Source organism: Hippopotamus amphibius, chromosome 2 (genome assembly GCF_030028045.1).
Source record: "Hippopotamus amphibius kiboko isolate mHipAmp2 chromosome 2, mHipAmp2.hap2, whole genome shotgun sequence".
Classification (NCBI taxonomy): domain Eukaryota; kingdom Metazoa; phylum Chordata; class Mammalia; order Artiodactyla; family Hippopotamidae; genus Hippopotamus; species Hippopotamus amphibius.
Window position 1 is genome coordinate 215,522,018 of NC_080187.1, and position 23,119 is coordinate 215,545,136.

The window sequence follows — 23,119 nt, forward strand, 5'->3', positions numbered from 1 at the left end:
CCGAGGCATGTGGGATCTCCCCAGACCAGGGATTGAACCTGTGTCCCCTGCACTGGCAGGCAAATTCTCAACCGATGCACCACCAGAGAAGTCCTTTAGTAACAATCTTTATCTCTTCTTCTAATTGATAGTTGAGACTTCAGAAAGAAAAGAGGAATGTGAATGACTATCAATAAGTTGGAGTTGACCTTCCAGATCCTGCTGGAACATTCTTCTCCTTCCCTGCCTTGCAACCCTGGCTTACTCCTATTTGCCCTTTAGGTGTCAATCTAAATCCCACTTCTTCATCCTGGAAGTTTTTACTGTCTTCCACCCAGGCACACTGTTATAAAAGCTTATGTTATTGTCTACCTGCTCCCATTAGCCTGTAAGTTTAGGGAGGTGCAAGGGCCAACTCTTCAAAACTTGGAAGCATACTTCCAAGGGCCAAGTATCCTCACAAACACAAACTCAACACCAAACACAGTACACGGCACCATTCTGATAAATAAATATATGAATGATGACGGGCTCTCAGCCTGCTGAAAGAGTGTTGTTGACAGGGCACAGGAAGAACATGTTTGTCTGAATATTTGCCAATCTGATTATGAGAGCTTAAAACTGAAAATAAAGAACAAAATTTCTGGAAAAAACTAGGAAAGAACATCAGGAACAACATAAAAGGAACAGGAGAGGTACCTATCAAGTCACAAAAGAAAATATCTGAAAATTAAGTTGCCGATATCTTAAAACATCTAGGAATTCCCTGGTGGTCCAGTGGTTAGGACTCCGTGCTTCCACTGTAGGGGGCACAGGTCTGACCCCCGGTTGGGGAACTAAGATCCTGAAAGCCATGTGGTGCAGCCAATAAATAAATAAATAAATAGGACTGAAGGAAAGAGAAAAATCAAAAGAATAAAGGAGGTTTATTATTAAAAAGAAAAAAAAGGACATATAATAAAAGAGATATCCAAAATAAGTTAGCTTATAAATTTTATGGAATAAATAAGACATGGTTGCTACCCATGAAAATCTGAGTTTAATGAGTTTGTGAATGCAGTATGCCAATGATGGACAAAGCTCACTCAAATCTTAAAGGGGTAAGTGGGGGACTTCCCTGGTGGCGCAGTGATTAAGAATCTGCCTGCCAATGCAGGGGACACGGGTTCCAGGAAGATCCCACATGCCACGAAGCAACAAAGCCCATGTGCCACAACTACTGAGCCTGTGCTCTAGAGCCCCTGAGCCACAACTGTTGAGCTCACATGCCTAAAGCCCGTGCTCCACAACAAGAGAAGCTCCCGCACTGAGAAGCCCATGCACCGCAAGGAAGAGTACCCCCACTTGCCGAAACTACAGAAAGCCTGTGCACAGCAACGAAGACCCAATGCAGCCAATCAATCAATCAATAAAAGAAAGCATTAAAAAAACAAAAGAAAAGCAATGCAAGATATCATGTTAAAAAAAAAGGAAGTGGGGGGTAATTGGGATGGCAGTGTCTCAAAATGATATTCCCCAGTAGAAATCCACAAATCACACTAAAGAATTTCTGAATAAGGATAAAAGAGAACAATGGACATGATACAGCTACTGGGGTACCCTCCAGCCTGCTCAATAATGGAGAATATAGATGACTTTCTTGATTCAGACCCCCAAATTGGCATGGTAATAATGATGTTAGAGATAGGAAATTTCAAGCACCTCATCATTGGTTAGATATCAAATTTATCTTAAAAGGGGGTAAGGGTTGAAAATCTGATAAAATATCACTAACAGTTTCATTCTAAAAGGATGAAGGAACTACTATACTGGACTTAATCCAGACCTAGAAGATAAACTGGTTGAAAAACTGAAAGGATCTCATAGAGAAAGTAACCATGCAATCTTTGAAAGTGTGATAACCAAGGAGCTTCTGGGTTGGTGAACACACAGAGATTTGGGGAGAGTGGCGCACCTGGGCCTGGAGAGGACATGGAAGTTCCACACCCCTTCCACATACCTTGCCCTATGCATCTCTTCCATCTGGCTGTTCCTGAGTTTTCATAATATATATAAATGTCAAATCATTGTGTTGTACAACCTGAAAATAATATAATACTGTATGTCAACTATACTCCAATAAAAAAAGAAAAATAAAAAGAGAAAAAAGTTTGATAGCCAACATCTGAGTGCTGTCAGGATGCAGCAAAGAGAGCAAGTCCTAGATGTGGCATCAGCAATCCTGGATTAAAGACCTAGTTCTGCCACAGCTATGTGCCCTCAAGTCAGTCAAAACTCTTCATGCCATAATTTCCTCACCCAAAAAAGGATAATATCCGCCTGCTTCACGTGATTCAATAACTGGCTATCTGTGAAGGCATTATGTAAACCTTACTACACAACAGTAAATAACATCAGACTGTTAAGAAAATTAGCTATTAACAATAGTAAATATTTATTCAGTATTGAGCTCTAACCACCTGTAAGATACTTAGTTTTACAGGGATCGTCAAGTCCTCTCAATGGCCCTAGGAGGTGGATACTTTCATTATCCCCATATTACAGTTGGGAAAACTAAGATTTCCAACTGTTATGTAATGTGCCCAAGGCCCCCAACCAAGAAAATTGGTAGAACCTGACTCAGAATCCAGGGTTTCTGACTCTAGAAAGCTCACATTTTTATCCATTGTGTTTTACAGTGCTTTCAAAATGTAGATTTCACAAAATTAAATCTCATAATCTAGAACTCTAACAAGAAGACAGTTGTTGGTATTTTATTTTTAAGAAATCCTCAAAAGCGGGATTCTGACAACCAACTGTGCAATTAATTATGAATTATTTTGTTAATCTTTTTTTTCTTTAAAGAACTTTTATTTATTATTTTTTTGGCTGCATTGGGTCTTTGTTGCTGCACACAGGCTTTCCCTACTTGCGGCAAGTGGGGGCTACTCTTCATTGCGGTGCACTGGCTTCTCATTGAGGTGGCTTCTCTTGTTGTGGAGCACAGGCTCTAGGCGTGCGGGCTTCAATAGTTGTGGCATGCGGACTCAGTAGTTGTGGCTTGAGGGCTCTAGAGCACAAGTTCAGTAGTTGTGGTGCAAGGGCTTAGTTGCTCCGTGGCATGTGGGATCTTCCCGGACCAGGGCTGGAACCTGTGTCCCCTGCATTGGCAGGTGGAGTCTTAATCACTGCGCCATCAGGGAAGTCCCTGATTATGAATTATACCAACTCAAATTTAAAATGAGAACAAGCTAAAGAAATCAGCACTATGGTTGCACAGCATTCTCCAATGAGTACAGATGTTGAAAGTATTCCCACAAAAACACACATGTACAAAGGAAGAGGGTACAGTAAAAAAAGATAATAGAGTGGTGCTTCTAACCTAAAGGAAAAGTGCAGGGAAAGTTACAGCCCAGAATGAGCCAAGGCCTGTTAATAAAACTGAAGACAACAAAAAGAGCTTTGTGAGAACTCTCTAGATCAACTCCTACTTCTTTCCTTTCTCTATCGTTTCTCTACCAACAAGTACAACCTTCAACCTGAAGAGGGGGAAGAACAAGCCTTGTGGAAAGCAAGAGCTGAAGCTCAAAATAATAGAGCCCCTAATTATTCCAAATCAGTTCAAGCCTCCAAGCCTACAAAACCTGACAATCCTGGGAACTCCAGGGGAGCCTGATGAACGTCTGCTATAGAATTTAAAAGATAAGAAAGGGTACCAAAGCCTGAGGATGAGCAAACATAGTCCTAATTTCAAGAAGGGGCATCTACTAAGGGCTGCAGAAGTTCTCAGCCCCTGACAATTTTGACACCAATTCTTGGCAAACTGCAAAACTGATCTTTCTTTCACATACATATACACCTACCCCTGGCCAATGCATACTTTTTTTTTTTTTTTTTAAAGGTGATTTTGGATTTCCCTGGTGGTGCAGTGGTTAAGAATCCACCTGCCAATGCAGGGGACATGGGTTCAATCCCTGGTCCAGGAAGATGCCAACATGCCTCAGAGCAACTAAGCCCATGCACCACAACTACTGAGCTAAACCCATGTGCCGCAATTACTGAAGCCCACACTCCACAACAAGAGAAGCCACTGCAATGAGCTCACGCACCGCAACAAGGAGTAGCCCCTGCTCACCACAACTAGAGAAAACCCGCGCACAGCAACAAAGACCCAACGTAGGCAAAATAAACAAATGTTTTAAAAATGGTTTTTTTTAAAAGGTGGGCTTTGAGGGAATTCGCTGACAATCCAGTGGTTAGGGCTCAGTGCTTTCACTGCCAGGGCCCACTTTGATCCGTGGTCAGGGAACTAAGATTCCGCAAGGTAAGTGGCTCGGCTGAAAAGAAAAAAAAACGGGGGGCTTTGAGCTTTTTGGAAGGGGAATACTGATCACCAGAAGTGATTTACTGAAAACAAGTCTTTCAAGAAAGAATACACTAGACTGAAAAGTAAAGGAATTAGAGCAGTGCTACTCAAAGTGAAGTCTTACAGACCAGTAGCAATGGCATCACCTAGGACCTAAGTGGTCCCCAACCTTCCTGGCACCAGGGACCAGTTTCATGGAAGACAATTTTTCCACAGACAGGGGGTGGGGTGGGGGAGCGGTGATGGTTTGGGCAGTAATGGGAGCGATGGGGAGGATGGTTCAGGCAGTAATGCAGGCGATGGGCAGCATGGGGAGCGGCAGATGAAGCTTCACTAGCTCACCCCTAGGCTACCTCCTGCTGTGCGGCCCAGTTCCTAACAGGCTGCGGAATGGTACCAGTCTGCGGGCCGGAGACTGGGGACCCCAACCTAGGGAGTCAGAAATGCAGACTAAGGGCTTCCTAGGTGGCGCAGTGGTTGAGAATCCGCCTGTCAATGCAGGGGACACGGGTTCGATCCCTGCCCCAGGAAGATCCCGCGTGTGGCGGAGCAACTAAGCCTGTGCGCCACAACTATTCAGCCTGTGCTCTAGAGCCCGTAAGCCACAACTATTGAGCCCATGTGCTGCAACTACTGAAGCCCACGTGCCTAGAGCCCATGCTCCGCAACAAGAGAAGCCACGGCAATGAGGAGCCCACACACCACAAGGAAGAGTAGCCCCCACTCACCACAACTAAAAAAAAAAAAAAAAAAAGCCCATGCACAGCAAAAAAGACCCAACACAGCCAATAAAATAATAAATTAAAAAAAAAAAACGGAAATGCAGACTATAGGCCCCACCACAAACCTGTTTCATCAGAATCCGCATGTTAACAAGATTCCAGATGATTCCTGTGCATGATAAAGTTTGAAAATCACTGATATACAGAACAGATCTACTTTGAGCAAGGCATTTGATGAGCATTTCATGATATCTTTGTGGATTGTAAGATTTCCTTCCATTAATTTATGTATATTCACCAGTCAAAATGTTAAGCAGTTGACTGCTTACCTCATTTAATTCTCATAATAACCCTACGAAGTAGGCATTAGTATCTGTAATTTGCAGATATTCATAATAGCAAAGATTAAACAGCACTATCTGCCAGGCACTGTTCCAAAGATTTCATATATATTAACTTATTAAATCTTCATAACAATTCTTTATGGTAAATACTAGTGTTACATACATTTTACATATGATGAAACAAAGGCAGAAAGAGATTAAGCTGCTTACTCATAATCACACAGAAATTTATGGTACAGTTCTTAACCATTCCTTTCTTATGGCCAAGGGTGCTGCCACAGTGGGGCATATGATACCCTGCGGGAAACAATAAACAATCATACCCAGTCAATTAAAAAAAAAAAATCAATGGGACCTGAGGTGGGTTTTAATTAAAACAAAACAAAACAAAAAAAAACACAACTCATTTTAAAGAAATTCCCTTTAAAGGGAGGGAGACAAATAGACTAACGTTTATTGAGAGACTATAATATGCTTGCTAGGCCACTCTGCATTCATGTTTTATTCAATCTTTGCAACAGCAGTTATTAAGACATTTTATATATGAGGAAATGGAAGCCCAGACAAGTTAAAGACCTTGCCAACTCACACGACTCATGACGATACAACCACGATTCTGAAACCAAGTCTGACTCTGAAGCTCACACTCTTTCCCTGATTTGCTCTGCATCCATCCCTGGCTTGGTCCCACTGCTATAAATGACTTAAATAAGGGAACTAGATCATGCTGACAGTGTAAGAGGAGAGCTAAGCTAAGAGAACAAATATATTGTAAAAGAGAACGCAGATCTAAAAGATGAAAACAGGATAGAACAATGGGCTAGAATGGTACTCAAAGGTGAGGCTTTGGGGTCAGACAGACAGGGTTTGAATGCCAGGTTCTATCACTTGTTGTTTAGAATGTAAGCAAGTTACTTCTTTGAGCCTTAATTTCTACACCTTTAAAAATGGGAGTAATACTCCACAGAATTGGTGTAAGAGGGGAGAAAAAGTAATATTTGTAAAGTTTTTGGCTCATAAAGCTCAACAAATGGTAGTGAACATTAAATCTAACAAAATGATATTTAAGGATAAGGGCAAGAAAATCAATTTTAGAAGCACCAGATGAAGTTTAACAGAAGCACATAAGACTCAGGAATTGTAGCTGACCTGACTCTATGAGTCAACAGTTTACTAAAACGGCCAAAAATTATTTTGAATTTGGAGCACGTTATAGAAGCATGGTGTCCAAAACAAGGAAGCCCAAATTAAGGGGCCTATCAGACTTCATTTGTAATACTGTCTTCAGTTCTGAGGCTCAACTTTAAGAAGGTCACTGGCAAATCAGAATCAGTCCAGGAAAAGATGAAAATGGTGAGATGATTTGAAAACACAGGAGCTAGTTCCTTCTTTCTTGGTTCTATACTCTCTCCCACTTCACACAATGAAACTATCTCTCAACTATTTCCATTCCCTAATAACTAACACACACACCCCATACCTCCTCCCCTCCATCTTCATCTCCCTCTTTCCTTCCCTCTCCCTCTCCTCTCCCTCTCCCACACACCTCAAGCTCAGTTTTGCCAATGTCAAATGGGTCTAACAGGAGTGACTTGAGGACTTCTGGTCCAACACTTTAGGATACAGCAAGTCACACCTGTGACTAATCTGGTCCTGGCCCGCAGATTAGACCTGCTGTTGCCAATCGACACCAAATTTAACGGGCCCTCCTGTTTTCTTTCTGAGGCCAAGCCCAACTTGTGCCTAAAGTGACTGAATCCTGAGTATCACAAACTCAAGAAACTGTGGCCATGACCTAGAGCTTCATTACTTCCTCAAAGGGATACAGCTAGCTGGGAGACTGCAATTAGGTAATGTCAGTCATTTCAGACCTCAGCCATCACAAACACTCTGGATCGATACTTCCAGATCCAAGGAGGTCTCTCAGATAAACTAAAGGACACATCTATTCACGCTCATAAAATAGTACAAGTATGGCCCAGTTGTTAAGACTCTGCGCTTCCAATGCAGGGGGCGCAGGTCTGATCCCTGGTCCGGGGGAGGGGCGTGGGGTGGAACTAAGATCCCATATGCTGTGTGGGGTAGCCAAAAAAAAAAGAAAAAAGAAAAAGAAAAGAGAAAAAAAAATAGTACAAGTAGATCAGCTTAGATCAGCTTGTTTAACCTAAGAGGACATTTGCAAACCTACAAAGAATGAAGCCTGAAAAAGCTGCCTACAATCTGGCCATCCTCACTGCAGTACCCCATTTTCAACTCCAAACAGAACTGGGCTCAGCTCCCAGGCAGGACCCAGACAGTAAAATCTGGTAACTCCTAGGTCCAGATTCTCAGGGCAACTGACATTGGAGTAATATGAGCTTCCCTATGGACTGGACTTGTCAAAGCTGGCAGGTTTTCCTGGCTGAATCAGAACAGCCTGTGTCTTCTTTCATTCAATACTCCCTTGGAAGCCAACCATCTCTCTACGGAATGCAATCTGCAGTGGACATCAAGTGTCTCAATGCCTTGTTTTGCAGACATCCTGGTTCCATTTCTATTTTTTTTTTTTTTGGTACCAAATTACTTTATTTGAAAGAATGATACTAAGGAAAGAACTTGCAGATGTTTTGGTACAACTTATAGAAAAGATAAAGGTAACTCAAACATGCATGCACTGTCTTGGTGACCAGGGAAGCCACCCCTGTGGCTACGGGAAGCCAGTCTAAGGCTTAGCTCTCGCTATCGGCTGTTTCCTAGGGTGTGCTTGTCAAAGAGATACTCTGCCATCCCAGATTCGGGGGCCCCCATCTTGCGTAAGTTGGTTACGTGGTCACCCAATTCTTTGATGGATTTCACCTGCTCACTCAGGTAATGAGTCTCAATGAAGTCACACAAATGGGGGTCATTTTTGTCAGTAGCCAGTTTGTGCAGCTCCAGTAGTGACTGATTCACATTTTTTGCCAAGTGTAGCGCACATTCCATTGCATTCAGCCCATTCTCCCAGTCATCATGGTCTGTTTTCTTAATATCCTGAAGGAAGATTCGGCCAGCCTGTTGGTTCTGCAGCTTCATCAGTTTCTTAGCATGTTCCCTCTCTTCACGAGATTGGTGAAGAAAGTATTTGGCAAAGTTTTTCAAAACCACATCATCGCAGTCAAAACAGTATGACATGGACAGGCAGATGCAGGAGGCATACAGCTCCAGATTGATCTGGTGATCGATGGCAGCCTCTGAGTCCTGGTGGTAGTTCTGGAATCTGCAAGGGGGACGCGGTCGTCCTGGCAGGTGGCTGAGGAAAGGCGGTGGCGGCTGCACAGCGCTGGAGCGGCGACGGGGACCTTTGGTGGTCGGAGGGCGCTGTGAGGTGGTGGCAAGGGCTGGCTCTGAGCCGCCGGCCAGAGAGGGGGACGAGCGCGAGGTTCCGTCCAAGCACTGTTGAAGCAGGAAACCGCAGTGACTCTCTGCGAAGACTGTCCATTTCTATTTCTTAAGTAGATAAGGGCTCTGCTCTTTCTTTGGATCAGAGAAATCATGGTAAATGCTAGTCTTTGAGAACTTCACCTGACTATTCCTCTCCCTTGGAACAGCACAGTTCTAGTAGAGAATCAGATAATTCCTGCAGCTTTCATCCAGTTCAGACTAGCTCTAATACCTGGAGTCCCAGAGCCAATTTGTAAATCCAGGCCTTCCCTTCCTGAAGTGAGCCTAAGTGTCTAAACTCACTTCTACATGGTTCCCTGACCAACACAACAGCACTCTAGTTATTCTCTGGACTACCAGTTCTCAAATTTGAACATGCATTTGGGAGACTTGTTAAAATACATACTGTTGGACCTCACCGCTAGAGTTTCTGATTCAGTAGGTCTGGGGTAAGACTTGAATATCTGCATTTTTTTAATTAATCTTTTTTTTTTAATTTATTGGCTGTATTGGGTCTTCATTGCTATGCACGGGCTTTCTCTAGTTGCAGTGAGTCGGGGCTACTCCTCATGGTATGCGGGCATCTCATTGTAGTGGCTTCTCATGTTACGCAGCATGGGCTCCAGGCATGTGGGCATCAGTAGTTGCAGCACATGGGCCCAGTAGTTGTGAGTACAGGCTCAGTAGCTGTGGCACAAGGGCTTAGTTGCTCCGAGGCATGTGGGATCTTCCCAAACCAGGGATCGAACCAGTGTCCCCTACATTGGCAGGCGGATTCTTAACCACTGTGCTACCAGGGAAGCCCAAATATTTGCATTTTTAACAAGCTCCCAGGGCACACCCACGTTGCTGGTCTGGAGACTACACATTGAGAACCATTGCTCTAGATCAACAATATTTCAGGTCATTTCCAGAACTATACTGGGAATGGGGGGGGAAATGGCAGGGAGACACAAGGATGCTATACGTGTATGGGTCTGTTTGCATCATAACACTCAGTGCTTTGTCCTACACAGAAAACTCCTCAACTGGATCTCACAGGTGAAATATTCAGGAATTTAAACAGATGACAATTCACATTCTAATAAATCATTAACATAGATACATCCTGTAACCAATAAACAGTACTTATGTAAGAGGTTCTAGGCTCAAGATCAACAGGCAAAGAAGTGGAAGTAACACCTATTCTCTTTCCTTTGACTCACCAGCCGCATTACTCACTAAATGAATTAAAACCCATAAAGCACTTTGAATAGTGCTTAGCCATTACTTTTTATTATGGTAAAATATACAAAATACTTATAATTTTTACCATTCCTAAGTATACAACTTAGTGGCATTAAATGCATTCACAAAGTTGGGTAACCATCACCCCTATCAACACCCACAACTTTTCCATCACCCTCAACAAAACTGTGTATCCATCAACCAATAATTCCTCCTTTGCATCTCCTCCCAGCCGCTGGTATACTATTCTCTGTCTCCATGAATTTGGCTATCTAGGTACCTCATACGAGTGAATTCATACATTTGTCTTCTGTGTCTGGCTTACTTCAGGAACCATAATGTTTTCGAGGCTGATCCATATTGTAGCATTCATCAAAATTTCATTCCTTTTTAAAGCTGAGTAATATTTCATTGTATGTATATACTACATTTTGTTTAGCTATTCATCTATCACTGGACACTCAGGTTGCTTCTACCTTTTGGCTATTGGGAATAATGTTGCTATGACATGGATGTACACTTATCTGAGTGTCTGCTTTTCTTTTGTAACTTTGTGGGTTTTTGTTTGTTTGTTTTGTTTTTGGCTGTGTCCTATGGCATGTGGGATCTTAGTTCTCCGACCAGTGATCGAACCCGTGCCCTCTGCAGTGGAAGTGCAGAGTCTTAACCACTGGACCTCCAGGGAATTCCCCACCTTTAATTCTTTTGGATATATACGTACAAATGAAATTGCTGGGTCATATAGCAGTTCTATGTTTAACCTTTTGAGAAACCACCAAACTTTTCCACTGTGGCTGCACCATTTTACATTATCATCAGCAATGCCAACACTTGTTTTCTTTCTTTCTCTTGCTCTTTTTTTTTTTAATTATAGCCATCCTAGTTAGTGCTTAGCCACTATTATTATCACAAGTTTGACGTGGGCTTTTGCCAATACCTGTAGCACTGTAAGGACAGCATGACAGCAATTAGAGGTTCTGACTAGTTTCCATGTTCAAGTGGTCCCAGCAACTTCACTCAAAACACAAGTTTCCAGTTGCTTCAAATTTTCTCACAAAATCACCTCCAAAGCCAGAATTTCCCTAGTTTGATATCAACTATGAAAGAAAATTATGCTTTGGGTGGTTAAAGAAAAAAAATGGATGGTTTTCAATTTTTTAAAAATGTTTCTGTTAATTTAATTCCATAACGATGCTGAGTCTTTCCTATAAACAAAATGGTGCACCAGCATTTAGTACAAGAAATGTCAGATGGTTTCTCTAAAACTAGATCCTAATCTAAAAAGATTTATTTTTGAAAACAAAAGTATGCTGGAAAATCTATACATTTTAATCTTGCTAGCTGTATCCTGAGCTAGCCAGAAATATTTTCTCTTCATTTCTGGGGTTTCTTGGCATAGAAGAGCTAAAGTCAATGAGACAAACGGCTGTTCCCAAATAAAACTGTTTTATTGTGCTCATGTTCATGTTCAAGCTTTCAGGTCTCTCTCTTAATAACTCTTTTTCTTCCTTTACAAATCTAAGAAAGAGAAAATTTCTAAGTATAGAAAGTAAAAACAAGGAGAAAAAAATCCTTTTTTTTTTTTCTTTGGAAAACTATTATTCTTGCTCAACTTTTACACCTGGCAAGAGTTGAAAAGAGAAATCTAGTACTAGCTTAAGTACAGACAAAAACATGGGCAAACTAAAGGTATCAAGGATAAAACAATTTAAAAACCTGCAGTCTCATCTTAATTACTGGTAGGCAAATATACCATATATACTGATAATAATATATGAAAGATTAAACTCTACACATAGAAAACTAAAGACTGGTTTTATAAAGGCAAAGAGCAGACTTACAACATTCTGAGAGGTATAGCCACAGACCTACATGAAACTTCAAGTTCACCAACCCCATTAAAACATATAATTTCTTTCATAAATATACAATAAGCAGCTTGGAACAATGTGGCCACATCTCTGTAGAGAAACTTGTGAATGACTGAAACCAGGAACTTTTAACCCACAAATGCCAAGAAAGAGCCGTTCCTGGTATATATGTATATAGATGTGTCATACATAGAAACACATGGTTAAAACAGATGAAGTTTCCTAGAGAGAGCACTGCACTTAATCAGAAGAGTCTGAGTTCCAGTGTTGCCTCCTCAGTGGACTACTGAAAGCCTCTGAACAACATCCCTGTATCAGGAACATAATCATCCCAAACAAAAGACTCACTTCAGGGGTGTGTGAGGAATAAATAATTTCAATGTATACAGTTTCATTCATTCTTCAGCAAACATATTTTGAACTCTCACAATGTACACTAAGAATGTATAAGATTGAGTTCCTGCCCTCAATGTAGATAAGATGTCCTCCTCCTTGGTGGGTATCCCACAATTCAAGAACTGCCTAGAGAGAACTGGAGGGCAATTCCTCAAGGACAGAGAGTGTCAATCCATGCTGAACAAGAACCTGGTACACAACAGACAATAAATGACTGCTGAATGAACAAACTGTATTTCTGTTTATGATCTGTAAAACCTTCCTCTTAGTAGACACTAACATAAAAAGGAAATGAGATTGATACATAATAATCACCTCACTCACTGGAGGAACAGAGAGCCTTCTTAGCAACACAGAAACATTTGGAAGGAAAAACAAAAATTACAATTCCTGTTATTATCATTCCATGGCAGGACTCAGTAGTGTTCTGCTTGTCATATAAAATCTCCCCATCTCTGAAAACCCCTGCAAAGTCTGTGGAAATGTCTCATTTTATCTTCTGTGATGGTAATGCTGCAAAATACGTTTTAGACTGGAGTTTTTCAGTATGTGAAGTCAATTGCAGAAACCAATATTTGGGGACACAGAATTTGAATAAATATTTAATGTGTTAACCAAAGACCTACCTTGAACTTGTAAGAACTTGTAACTCTGTTCCTAAGAACTACAAAATTCTTCAGATAAACTGGGGTTTCTCAATCTTGGCACTACTGACATTTTGGGCCAGTTAACTTTTGGTTGTGGTGGGCTGTACGCCCATCATTATAAGATGTCTGGCATTACTGGCTTCTACCCACCAGATCCCAGTAGCACCCCACCCCCCAGCTGTGACAATCAAATGTATCTCTAGTCACTGACAAATTTTAGACAGGGGTGTGCTTTAAAATCACCCTGGTTGAGAACCACTGAGATAATCAATGGAATGATAATTTTTTTTCACAAAGGCTGCTTAAATAAGATATGGAGGATGATATAAACTGTCACCCTTTGCACTCTAAATATGAGTCATTTTTTGATCAGATGAACCTTTGAAGTTTTATCTGAAGAAAAAAATGGTAATCAGTGCACCTAAAAAAGTCTATAACCTAGAAGAAATAAACCAATGAACCAATGGATAGTACATTAAGTGTTAACAGCATAAATGAGCACAGGTAGCCTTACTGCCATCTTCTAGGTACAATATTCATGCATGGCAACTGTTAAAAGTCTTAGGCTACCTAGAAATCTTCTATTTCATTGCCACAAAGTAGGATTCTTAATTTTCCTCCCATTCTTATCTGAAAAAAATTGTTTCTTGTAGCATAGAGGGCAAGAATACTATTACTGCAGATTATTTATTGAGCTTTTTGTAACTATAAGGGATTTTAAGCAGGTCTCCTAAAAGCTCCTTAAGGAAAGAAGACAAAACAGACTCAAAAATATTAAATAAAATGCCTGGGGACTTCCCTAGTGGCCCAGTGTTTAAGAATCCGCCTGCCAATTCAGGGGACACGGGTTCAAGACCTAGTCCAGGAAGATCCCACATGCCACGGAGCAACTAAGCCCATGTGCCACAGCTACTGAGCCTGCGCTCTAGACCCCATGAGCCACAACTACTGAGCTCGCATGCCACAACTACTGAAGCCTGAGTGCCTAGAGCCCATGCTCTGCAACAAGAGAAGCCATCACAACGAGAAGCCCATGCACTGCCACAAAGAGTAGCCCCTGCTTGCCACAACTAGAGAAAGCCTGTGTGCAGCAACAAAGACCCAACACAGACAAAAAAAAAAAGAAAAAGTGGGACTTCCCTCGTGGTCCAGCGGTTAAGACTTCACCTTCCAATGCAGGGGGTGCAGGTTGGATCCCTGGTCAGGGAGTTAAGATCCCGCATGCCATGCCGCCAAAAAACCAAAACATAAAACAGAAGCAATACTGTAACAAATTCAATAAAGACTTAAAAAAAAAAAAGAAAGAAAGAAACATATGGTCATTGTAGAGAATATTTTTTAAAAAACCATTTTAAAAAAGACATTTTAATAATGATGTATATCATGTAATAATGAGGTATAGAAAAGCAAATGCAAAAGTAAAGATCAGCCAGCTGTTCAAGCAATGAAAAAGTAATTAACTGATTAATGTTCCTGAACACTTCAGTACTAAAGTCATAGATGGCACTCTTTAGAATCTGCCCATCAATTCTGAGAATAAATTCTGGTTTCACAATAATTCTATTAGGCTAGTCAGATCTGTGCCACCCATGCTGGATAAAAAAACAAGATGTGTGCATGTGTGTTTTGAATGGATTCAGTATTTCAGAGGAAACCAGTACATATAACAGAAACTATCTTTCCCAGAGAAAAAAATGGAATGCTTTTCTCAGAAGCAGAAACTAAAGAAAAAGTCACCTCTAATCTACTGTTTTGGTTTCATCATTTTATAGTCTGGACCTAAGAGATAACCAATCCTTAATAAACAAACAACTATTCCCATGGGCTCTGAAGCTTCTCAGCTTCCCACTCCCAGCCCCCATCTCTAGACTGCCTCAGTTAGGTTCTAATGAGGCCTTTGCAAAATCATATGTTAAAGTGCTCATTCCAGTAAGTACAGGCCCTCCAGCACTGAACAGTGCCGGCTAAACTACCTGTTCTAGGAACATCTGCCCCTATTCCAGAGGAAGAGTAATAAAAAAGTGACTATTCCAGCATCCAGAAAGGGCAAGCAAAGAACTCTTGTGTGGAGGTGTACTGGGGACCAGGGCAAGGAAGGTGGGGAGGGTGTGTGACAGTGATTGATCTGGAAAAAGAAAGTACCCCTAATTGTCTGAGACATCAAGGCAGAATGATAAAACTGGTGTGATACGGCTTAAATTGCACTGAACATCCAAGTATCTGAACAAATAATCAGAGTTAGGTGCTATGGCGTCTAAACTTGACACTGCAGTGGACTAACCATTCTGCTATAAAATGGGTCTTAATATTTAGAAAACAAAGTTGGAGCACCCCAACATTGCTATGTCTTTTCCAAGACAAAAAAGGTATACAAGTCATAAAAAGAGACTCAGGTGTACTGATCTACAATGAGTTTTAACTTTGACCTCTGTAAAACAGTTCAGCTCCTTTTTAGAGTGTCTTTTTCTTTTTACTTTTTTCTTTAAGAACTTTTATTGAGATACAGCTAACATAAAATAAACAGCATATATTTAAAGTATACAATTTGATCTTTTTTATTAGTAATGTATACATGGCAATCCCAATCTCCCAACTCATCCCACCCCAACCCCCCCCCCAACTTTCCCCACTTGGTGTCCATATGTTTGTTCTCTACATCTGTGTCTCTATTAGACTGTCTTACTTTTCTTTTTATTTATTTATTTATTTTATTTGCTGTGTTTTGGTCTTTTTTTTGCTGTGCGCGGGCTTTCTTTAGTTGCGGTGAGTGGGGGCTACTCTTTGTTGCGGAGCACGGGCTCTAGGCACATGGGCTTCAGTAGTTGCAGCACATGGGCTCAACAGCTGTGGCTCACGGGCTCAAAAGCGCAGGCTCAATATTTGTGGCACATGGGCTTAGCTGCTCCGCAGCATGTGGGATCTTCCTGGAGCAGGGATTGAACTCAGGTGTCTCCTGCATTGGGCAGGCAGATTCTTAACCACTACGCCACCTAGGAAGCCCTGTCTTACTTTTCAATTCATTAGTAAGTATTAGAGGTCAGGTCCCTTGGAGAAAACCTCCAGGTCTCTCTAACATTCACAACTAAAGCCCAAGACCCTTGATAAGCTCGGAAGTTTTAACAGAATAAAATGCACACATCCAAATGAGATTTCACCTAATTGCTAATTACAATATCTTTAGTTACTGGCAATAGCGAAAAGAATGAGAATTCTTCAGCTATCCCTCATCTCCTTCCCTTCTCTGGAAGGCTTCAACATTATGAATCATTTGGTCCTTGACGTATGGTTACTTCCAGGAGGACAGATGACATTTAGCACAGGACATGTGAGACTGTGGGAAAGGGAAGTTTTTGGCCACAAGAACCAGGACAAAACCCCTGCCCTTGGGAAAAATGCCAAAAATCTCTGAAGTCACTGCAAGGCAGTTAAACTTTTAACTTTAGAAAATCCTGTTATAAGAACACAAGCCACAGCACAGAATTAGAATAGGCTTTTGAAAACTACACTATGAAGCTGCAAGACAACTATCTTCTGGTGTCATAAAGATCCATGCTGAGTGATGGTCCCCAATGTGAATAGGAATATTTTCCCCCCGTGGGACTGGTTTAAGCTAATTTGGCTCAAAAACCTCTCACTATTCAAAGACAGAGAATATCACCATAATGGCTAACTTAACTGAGTGCTTACCATGTAACGCATTACTATCTACATGCATTCGCTTATTAATCCTTACAACAATGAACAACATGAACTCTAAAATAAAAATTTTCTTTGAAGACTTTGAAAATGAGTATTAGTAGACTGTTATAACAACTTTTGAAAACTCATGAATTATTTTTAATGTGCTAGAAATACTACGTAAGATATTAAAACCATCTAAAATGAAAATATGAATAAAAGCATAACTACTTTAGAAAACTATTATTCTATCCTATTGGTCATTACTGGGAAATTCACAAAAAAATCAAAAGACCCTAAAAGGCTATTATTCCTTGGATAGTCCATCAAATAGCCTTACAGTCCTGGCTAAAAGTATGTCTGTTATAGTTTATTGCAAAGAGAGAGTTCTCCCCACAACTTATCCCAAATAGATGTAACCCAAAGTGCCCCAACTTTCTGTAAGTTACATGGATATAGAACAGATGAATAAGACACCCTTAACTATACCTGGTGGTCAAGTTAATTATAATTTAGCAAATTTAATAAAATTACCAACTTCAGGTCAAGTTACAAATGTGAGTATATGTTTTGGAATAATAAAATTGAGACAATTAATAACATAAGAAGAATGAAGGACTTTCCTGGTGGCCCAGTGGTTATGACTCCGCCTGCCAATGCAAGGAACACAGGTTCAATCCCTGGCCTGGGAAGATCCCACATGCTGAGGAGCAACTAAGCCCGTGTGCCACAACTACTGAGACTTCATGCTGTAACTATTGAAGCCTGCATGCCTATAACCTACGCGGCGCAACAAGAGAAGCCGGTGCACCGCAACCAAGAGTGGCCCCCACTCACCACAACTAGAGAAAAGCCCACTCGCAGCAACAAAGACCCAACGCAGCCAAAAAAATAAAAATTAAACATTTTTTTAAAGAATGAAGATTAGTACTAAAATGTAGAAATTACCCTTCACACTGGCAAATTTACAATTTTGCTAACCTATTAAGAAAGGCTTTTATATTCACACATAAACATATCAAAAAAAGAATGTATTCCTGACACAAAAACACCTTGGTTTTTACAGTTTGGAGAAATAATATTCTTTATATTTGGCTCTAAGAATAGTTATTTCCCCTATACAAAAGAAAAAGAAAATATTTTAAAAAATAAATTTTTATTGTGACCACACCTCAAAACAGAGAGTTGCCAACTCTATCTTAAGGAACAAATTTTTTCCAAGAGTAATTTCATCATAATTTCTTGCACAGGCTGTACAATATGTTTCTGCTGGCAATAAACAGGTCTGAGTAAAGGTTTCCCAAATTTTTTTCCTGTCTGCATTTTTTAAACTATATTTGAAGAAGCATCATCAAAATCAAACACATTTATCAATACCAAAACCCACAAAATTAGCTACTATATAGCTATTATATACCCATGTTGGTATCTTATTAAACTGATTAATTGCTTCATGACATGTAAGGTAGTTAGTGTAATAGAGGGAACATGTGCAATAGAGGCAGAATAACCTAGAACTGGGTGGAAATCATGGCTCCATCACTTGCTAGCTATGTGAACTTGGGCAATTTCCTTCTCCCTGTCTGAGTTTTCTTGTTTACAAGATGAGATAATAATTCCAATCTTATGAGGATTAACTGTATGTGAAATGCCCAGCACACAGCCTGACTCAAAGCAGGAGCACAGGAAACAGTTCTTATTATTACTCTGTTGTTATTCATGTAAACTTCTTAAAGGCAAAGCATACTATTTCTTGTAACTCAATCATAGGCTTTATAATATTGAGAACTGAAAAAATAAAGGCGAGAAACATCAAAGTTACAAAGAATTTGGTGTAATATCAGCTCAACACATGCTGAGATAGGAAATGAAACTATGAACTAACAATGATGACCTTCAAAACATACATAAAAATGAACATCCTTATTTCTCTAAGCCACTCTGAAAGGAGATGACACTGTCTGTGTACAAATCACATACAGAACTACTCTTCATTCCACAAGTACTTCCTGAACATCCATTAAGTGCCAGTCATTGCGCTCCACAATGTGCATATGATGGTGAGCAAAAGCAGACAGTTTCAAGCCCTCGGGAGCTTCCAGTCATACAATGATACCAGGAGTGTAAACTTGTGATAAGTGATGTACATGGTACTCTGAGAGCCAGCAGCAGATCTAACCTAACTGGGGAGATCAAGGAAGGATTTCCCAAGGAAGTGAAAGCTGAAAGTTGAAGGATGAAGAGAGAGTTAACAGTGGAAGGTATTTCCAGACAGAGGAAAACAACTTATGCAAAGACCCTGTAGCAGGAGGAAACAGGCAAGAATGCAAGACCAAAAGGCCAGTGTGCCTGGAGCAAAGATGAAGTGTGAGAATTTGCTAGGGCTCTAAACCACATAAGGGCTGAGGCATCGCAGACCATATTCAAGAGCTGTAACAATCATTCAAGAGTTGTAGCAATCCCAAGAGTGATGAAAGGCCATGAGGGTTTACGAATGCTTATTTTAGGGGTAGGTAGGCTAAAGGGAAGATACAATCACATTTGCAATTTGCCTTTGGATTCTCAATTAAGAGCTAAGAAATGCAGGTGGATCAAGTAGGAAACAAAAGTTCTGTTAGGATATGACAGTAGCTTGGACTAGGGTGATGATAATGGTGGTGGTAGTGGAAGAAGTCAAAGAATCCATGAGATAATAAGGAAAACCTGATGATGTATAATACACAGGTGCTGAGGGAGAACACAGTATCCAAGAAAACTTTTGGGTTTATGATTTGCATGACTGTATAGAAAGACTTACCATTTGAAAGGGATCTGCTCCAGAAACATCTTTAAAGCAGTTTACACACCCCATAAAGGGCCTGAAACTGTGTTATCCAGTTTGATTCCCTAACTTTACCTATGAAATAGGATTCCAAAAGATTTTTTCCTATTTCCAAAGATCAAATTGACTTCCAAACATACAAGATTTTTTCAACATTGAAGATATTTCAAAGATTCTGCCACAAGCTTTGAAATCAACTCCAAATGAGTTCTAAAATTGGTTTCAGCAATGGGGCAGCACTATGGAATGAATGTGTCATTTCCCATGACGACTACTTTGATAAGACTAACATGCATTAGCTGCTGTTTAAATATTTTAAAGAAATCTTAACAGTTAAGAGTACTCTCATGTGATATTAAACTAAAATATAAAATTTTATCAGGCATTACCACAATTGGAATTAAGCTTTTATGTTTGTGCTTCAACATTTTGAAGTGCCTGTAGAAAACTTGGTCTTTTACAAGAAAAGGTATAGTTAAAAAAACCCACATAACTTCTTGATCTTAATATACATATATTTTACTATATGTATATGACATTTCATTCAGTCCTTGTTAATTCCCATCACATTCATTCAATGTAAAAGATACTAAACATAGTTGTATACATTATACACATATACATGTACAGAGTAAAACATACTTTATCAATACTATGAATACTTTAATAATTACTTTTCTCAGTTTTATTTCTTCAATTAGCAACCGAATGGCATTTTCATAGTGGAATACTGATGCCCTCAAGTCTCAGAAACATAAAAACTTCAAATCCAACTAGCCCAAGAAAAAGTAGTGAAAGAGTTTTGCCCCTTTAAAATCAACCAAACACATCACACCTTAGTGCTGAAGTCGTATTCTCCTAATTTTGGCAGGATGGGTTCCTTGGCCACCTGCTTGCACTAGGCCCTGACTAGCATTTTATTAACATTAAATTGCAGTTACCAGGATGTCACCACTGCTTGTACAGAGCAGCAGCGTTTTTTCTCCCCATGCTGATTTTATCTCTAGGCGTCAAAAGACAAGACTGTGGTCTGAAGCCAAATATGAAAAATGTCATCTCCACAAATGAGGAGAAAAGTCAAGGGCTTTTTAAAAATCAGGCTTAAATAAGCCCATTAACCAATATTAGTTTGTAAAACCAGATTGTCTCCACACCAGAAACTGTACTACCAAATGTTCCTTGGGAACAAGGGCAGGCAAGCTTGAAATGGGTTACCAGCATGGTTTATCTTTTTATTTTTTGGTTTTTTTTGTTTATTTGTTTTCTTTTTAAAGAAAATCAGACCACGGCTATATTAGAGCATGGGTGTAGGCAGGGTCATGGAAGAGACAGCGAAAAGATTTCAGGGTTCCAACCTCAGCTAGTGGACTTTCCTACCATCCTCAGGAGGAGTGGTCCATGTCTCCCCAACAGGAATGTGGGCAGGGGAAAGTTATAAGGGCCCTGGGCTCTTCCCTTACCCAAGCCCCCCGAATGACACCGCAACCCACTTCCTTCTGGGAACTGAAAATCTTAAGCTTAAAGGGACAATGGAGCTCAATGTAGGCTTCAGAAAGATGGAAACAGCAAGATGAGATGGGGGAGGGCAGTGGGGGGTGAGAGGATGCGCCCAGCGGGAGAGAGCTAAATAGTGGGTCAAGGCCAGGGGGTTCGGGAGCCTGAGAAGACCTGGATCTTCCAGACTCTGTCCAAGTAGGCCAAAGCCCCCTAAGAAGCCAGAGGGGCTCGTCTGAAAATCTAGGGCATCTATGGACCCAGTGCCTATCACTGTGATGGGGAGGGGAAGACAGTCCCCGCAGGAAAACGCGGCCCCCAAAGAGGGGCTTTTCCTGCCCTTAGAAAACCACAAACCCCCGCGGAACGAAGCAAAACACGTATACGGATGGAAGGGCAGGAGGCAAAGTAGGTGTTCTGCAAACGTCGGAGGTGGGGGGATGCTGGCAGAGGTAAAGGGGAGGCCCCCAATTCGAGAAACTTTAATCACCAGAATAGGGGCAGGGGGTAATATGCGGCCGGCAAGCAGCGGACAGAAGAGGCTGAGAGAGCGAGAACAGCGGCCAGCAGCGGCCCCGGCTCGGGGGGATGACCGCCTGGGGCGCGGCCGCGGGGGGTGGGGGTGGGGTGGAGGCCACCGCGGACCCCGGGCGGCAAAGAGCGCAGCCGGGCTAGGCCTCGGGGGTCCGGACACACCCACCGCCGTGGCCGCAGCCCCGCTTACCTGCTCCTCCTCCGGGGTCAGCTCCGGCGCCATGTCGGGCTGGGGCGCGGTCGTGGGTTCCATCCCGCCGCCGCCGCCCGGCGGCCAGAAGTCGCCCGGGAGCGCGGGGAGCCCGGTGCGGTGGGCCTGCGCTTCCGCGTGCCCGCGCCTCAGCAGCCCGGGGCCGGCTCGCGCATGGCTGGGCCGGCGGGGCCCGGAGCCCGCGGCGGCCGCAACCGCCGCTTCTGTTTCCTTAAGAAAAAGCTCTCAGAACTGTCGCTCTCCTCTGGGCGGAAATCCTTTTTTATTTTCTTCGTTCCTTTCCTCACACTCCCCCACCTCTCCCCGGGGGGAGGCTGGGGGGGGAGGGGATCGTGCAGGCGAGGAGCTAATCGGGATTAAAAAAGGAAATGTGAAATCAAGAACTTTCTAAGCCCAGAACGAAGGGCCGCGAGGGAAATTTCCCAAAGGCCGCCGGCCTCCTCGTCATCCGGCTTCCTCGGAGGCGCTCCTGCTCCCGCAGAACGTGACGAGGAGTCCTCGGGGATGCGGGGCCCTGCGACCTGCGCCGCGGCCTCTCAGCCCCGTTCCTCAAAAGCCGCGGTGGCGGGAGGGAGGGAGGGCGGGAGGAAGCGAGGGAAACGCGCCCCCCTCCCGGCTCACGGCCAGCGCTGCCGCCGCAGCGCGTCCGCCCGAGCCCCCCGCGGCTCCATTGAGAAACTGAGCGTCTCATTCACAAACAGGCGACGAGCAGGGCCCGACGGAGCGCGGACGCCGTCCGGGAGGGGGAGACAGAGAGGAGCCTGGGGGGGCGGGGGCAGCGGAGCGAGAGGAAGGGGACGCGGAGGGGAGGGGGCGGGGGAGGCCGGCGGGGGGAGGGGAGGCCCAGAGGAGCCAGGGTGGGGGAGGGGCCTCGGCGACGCCAGACCGCGGGGAGCGGAAAAAAAGGAAGAGAGGGGTGTGGGTTTCGTGAGGTTAAGCTTCGTGGAGGAGGAAGAAAAGCCATGTGTTTGAAAACTAGCTGCCGACCGGCACCTGGTCTGGGGTTACTTGCTACTAGCACTTACTTGTGCGGAACCCACAATCCCCATCTATTTCCACGTCACTGGCTGACTGAGAGACCCTGAGAAGGTTGCTTACTAAGTCCAGCGTGAGCAGGTGGAAGGAGCAGAGCCTGTTAGCTAGCTGCTCTCGGCCCTAGCTCGCTCTCTCCTTGCTGGCGGTATCCTGTAATCCACCACCAGTGTGGCTAATTTTAGTCCCTCACAAAAACAGCAGCCGATTTCGAACTTCTTTCAGGAACCACGCAGCTTTTGCAAGCCTTTGATTTTTTCACTAAGGCGAGCGCGACAAAGAGCTTGGGGGTCAGTTTGGGAGTAGAGGGCACTGGGAAGGCAGAGCTGGGTCTGGCATGTTTTTGCATCATTCCGAGCCAGAAATAAATACTCTAAAAGGGACCCAACTAACAAGTGAGTGCCACCACTAGTGCCAAG

The 23,119-nt window shown here is 42.5% G+C and overlaps 2 protein-coding genes across 4 annotated transcripts in view; both read right to left on the minus strand.

Moving 5' to 3' along the window:
* The window catches only part of PTPN9 (protein tyrosine phosphatase non-receptor type 9), a 76,459-nt gene extending 54,048 nt beyond the window's left edge, over window positions 1-22,411 (minus strand). For all 3 annotated transcript variants that reach the window (XM_057723415.1, XM_057723416.1, XM_057723414.1), the window contains exon 1: window positions 21,648-22,411. In XM_057723415.1, coding sequence (XP_057579398.1) covers window positions 21,648-21,710 — 63 coding nt within the window. In that variant the 5' untranslated portion in view covers window positions 21,711-22,411. The remainder of the gene's footprint in view (window positions 1-21,647) is intronic.
* On the minus strand, window positions 7,819-10,003 carry LOC130846700 (ferritin heavy chain-like). The gene is made up of 2 exons (XM_057725085.1): window positions 9,995-10,003; window positions 7,819-8,849 (listed from the first exon to the last, which is right to left on the minus strand). The coding sequence occupies exons 1-2, from the start codon at window positions 10,001-10,003 to the stop codon at window positions 8,109-8,111; spliced, it is 750 nt and encodes a 249-aa protein (XP_057581068.1). The 3' UTR covers window positions 7,819-8,108.
* Window positions 22,412-23,119: the final 708 nt, after the last annotated feature.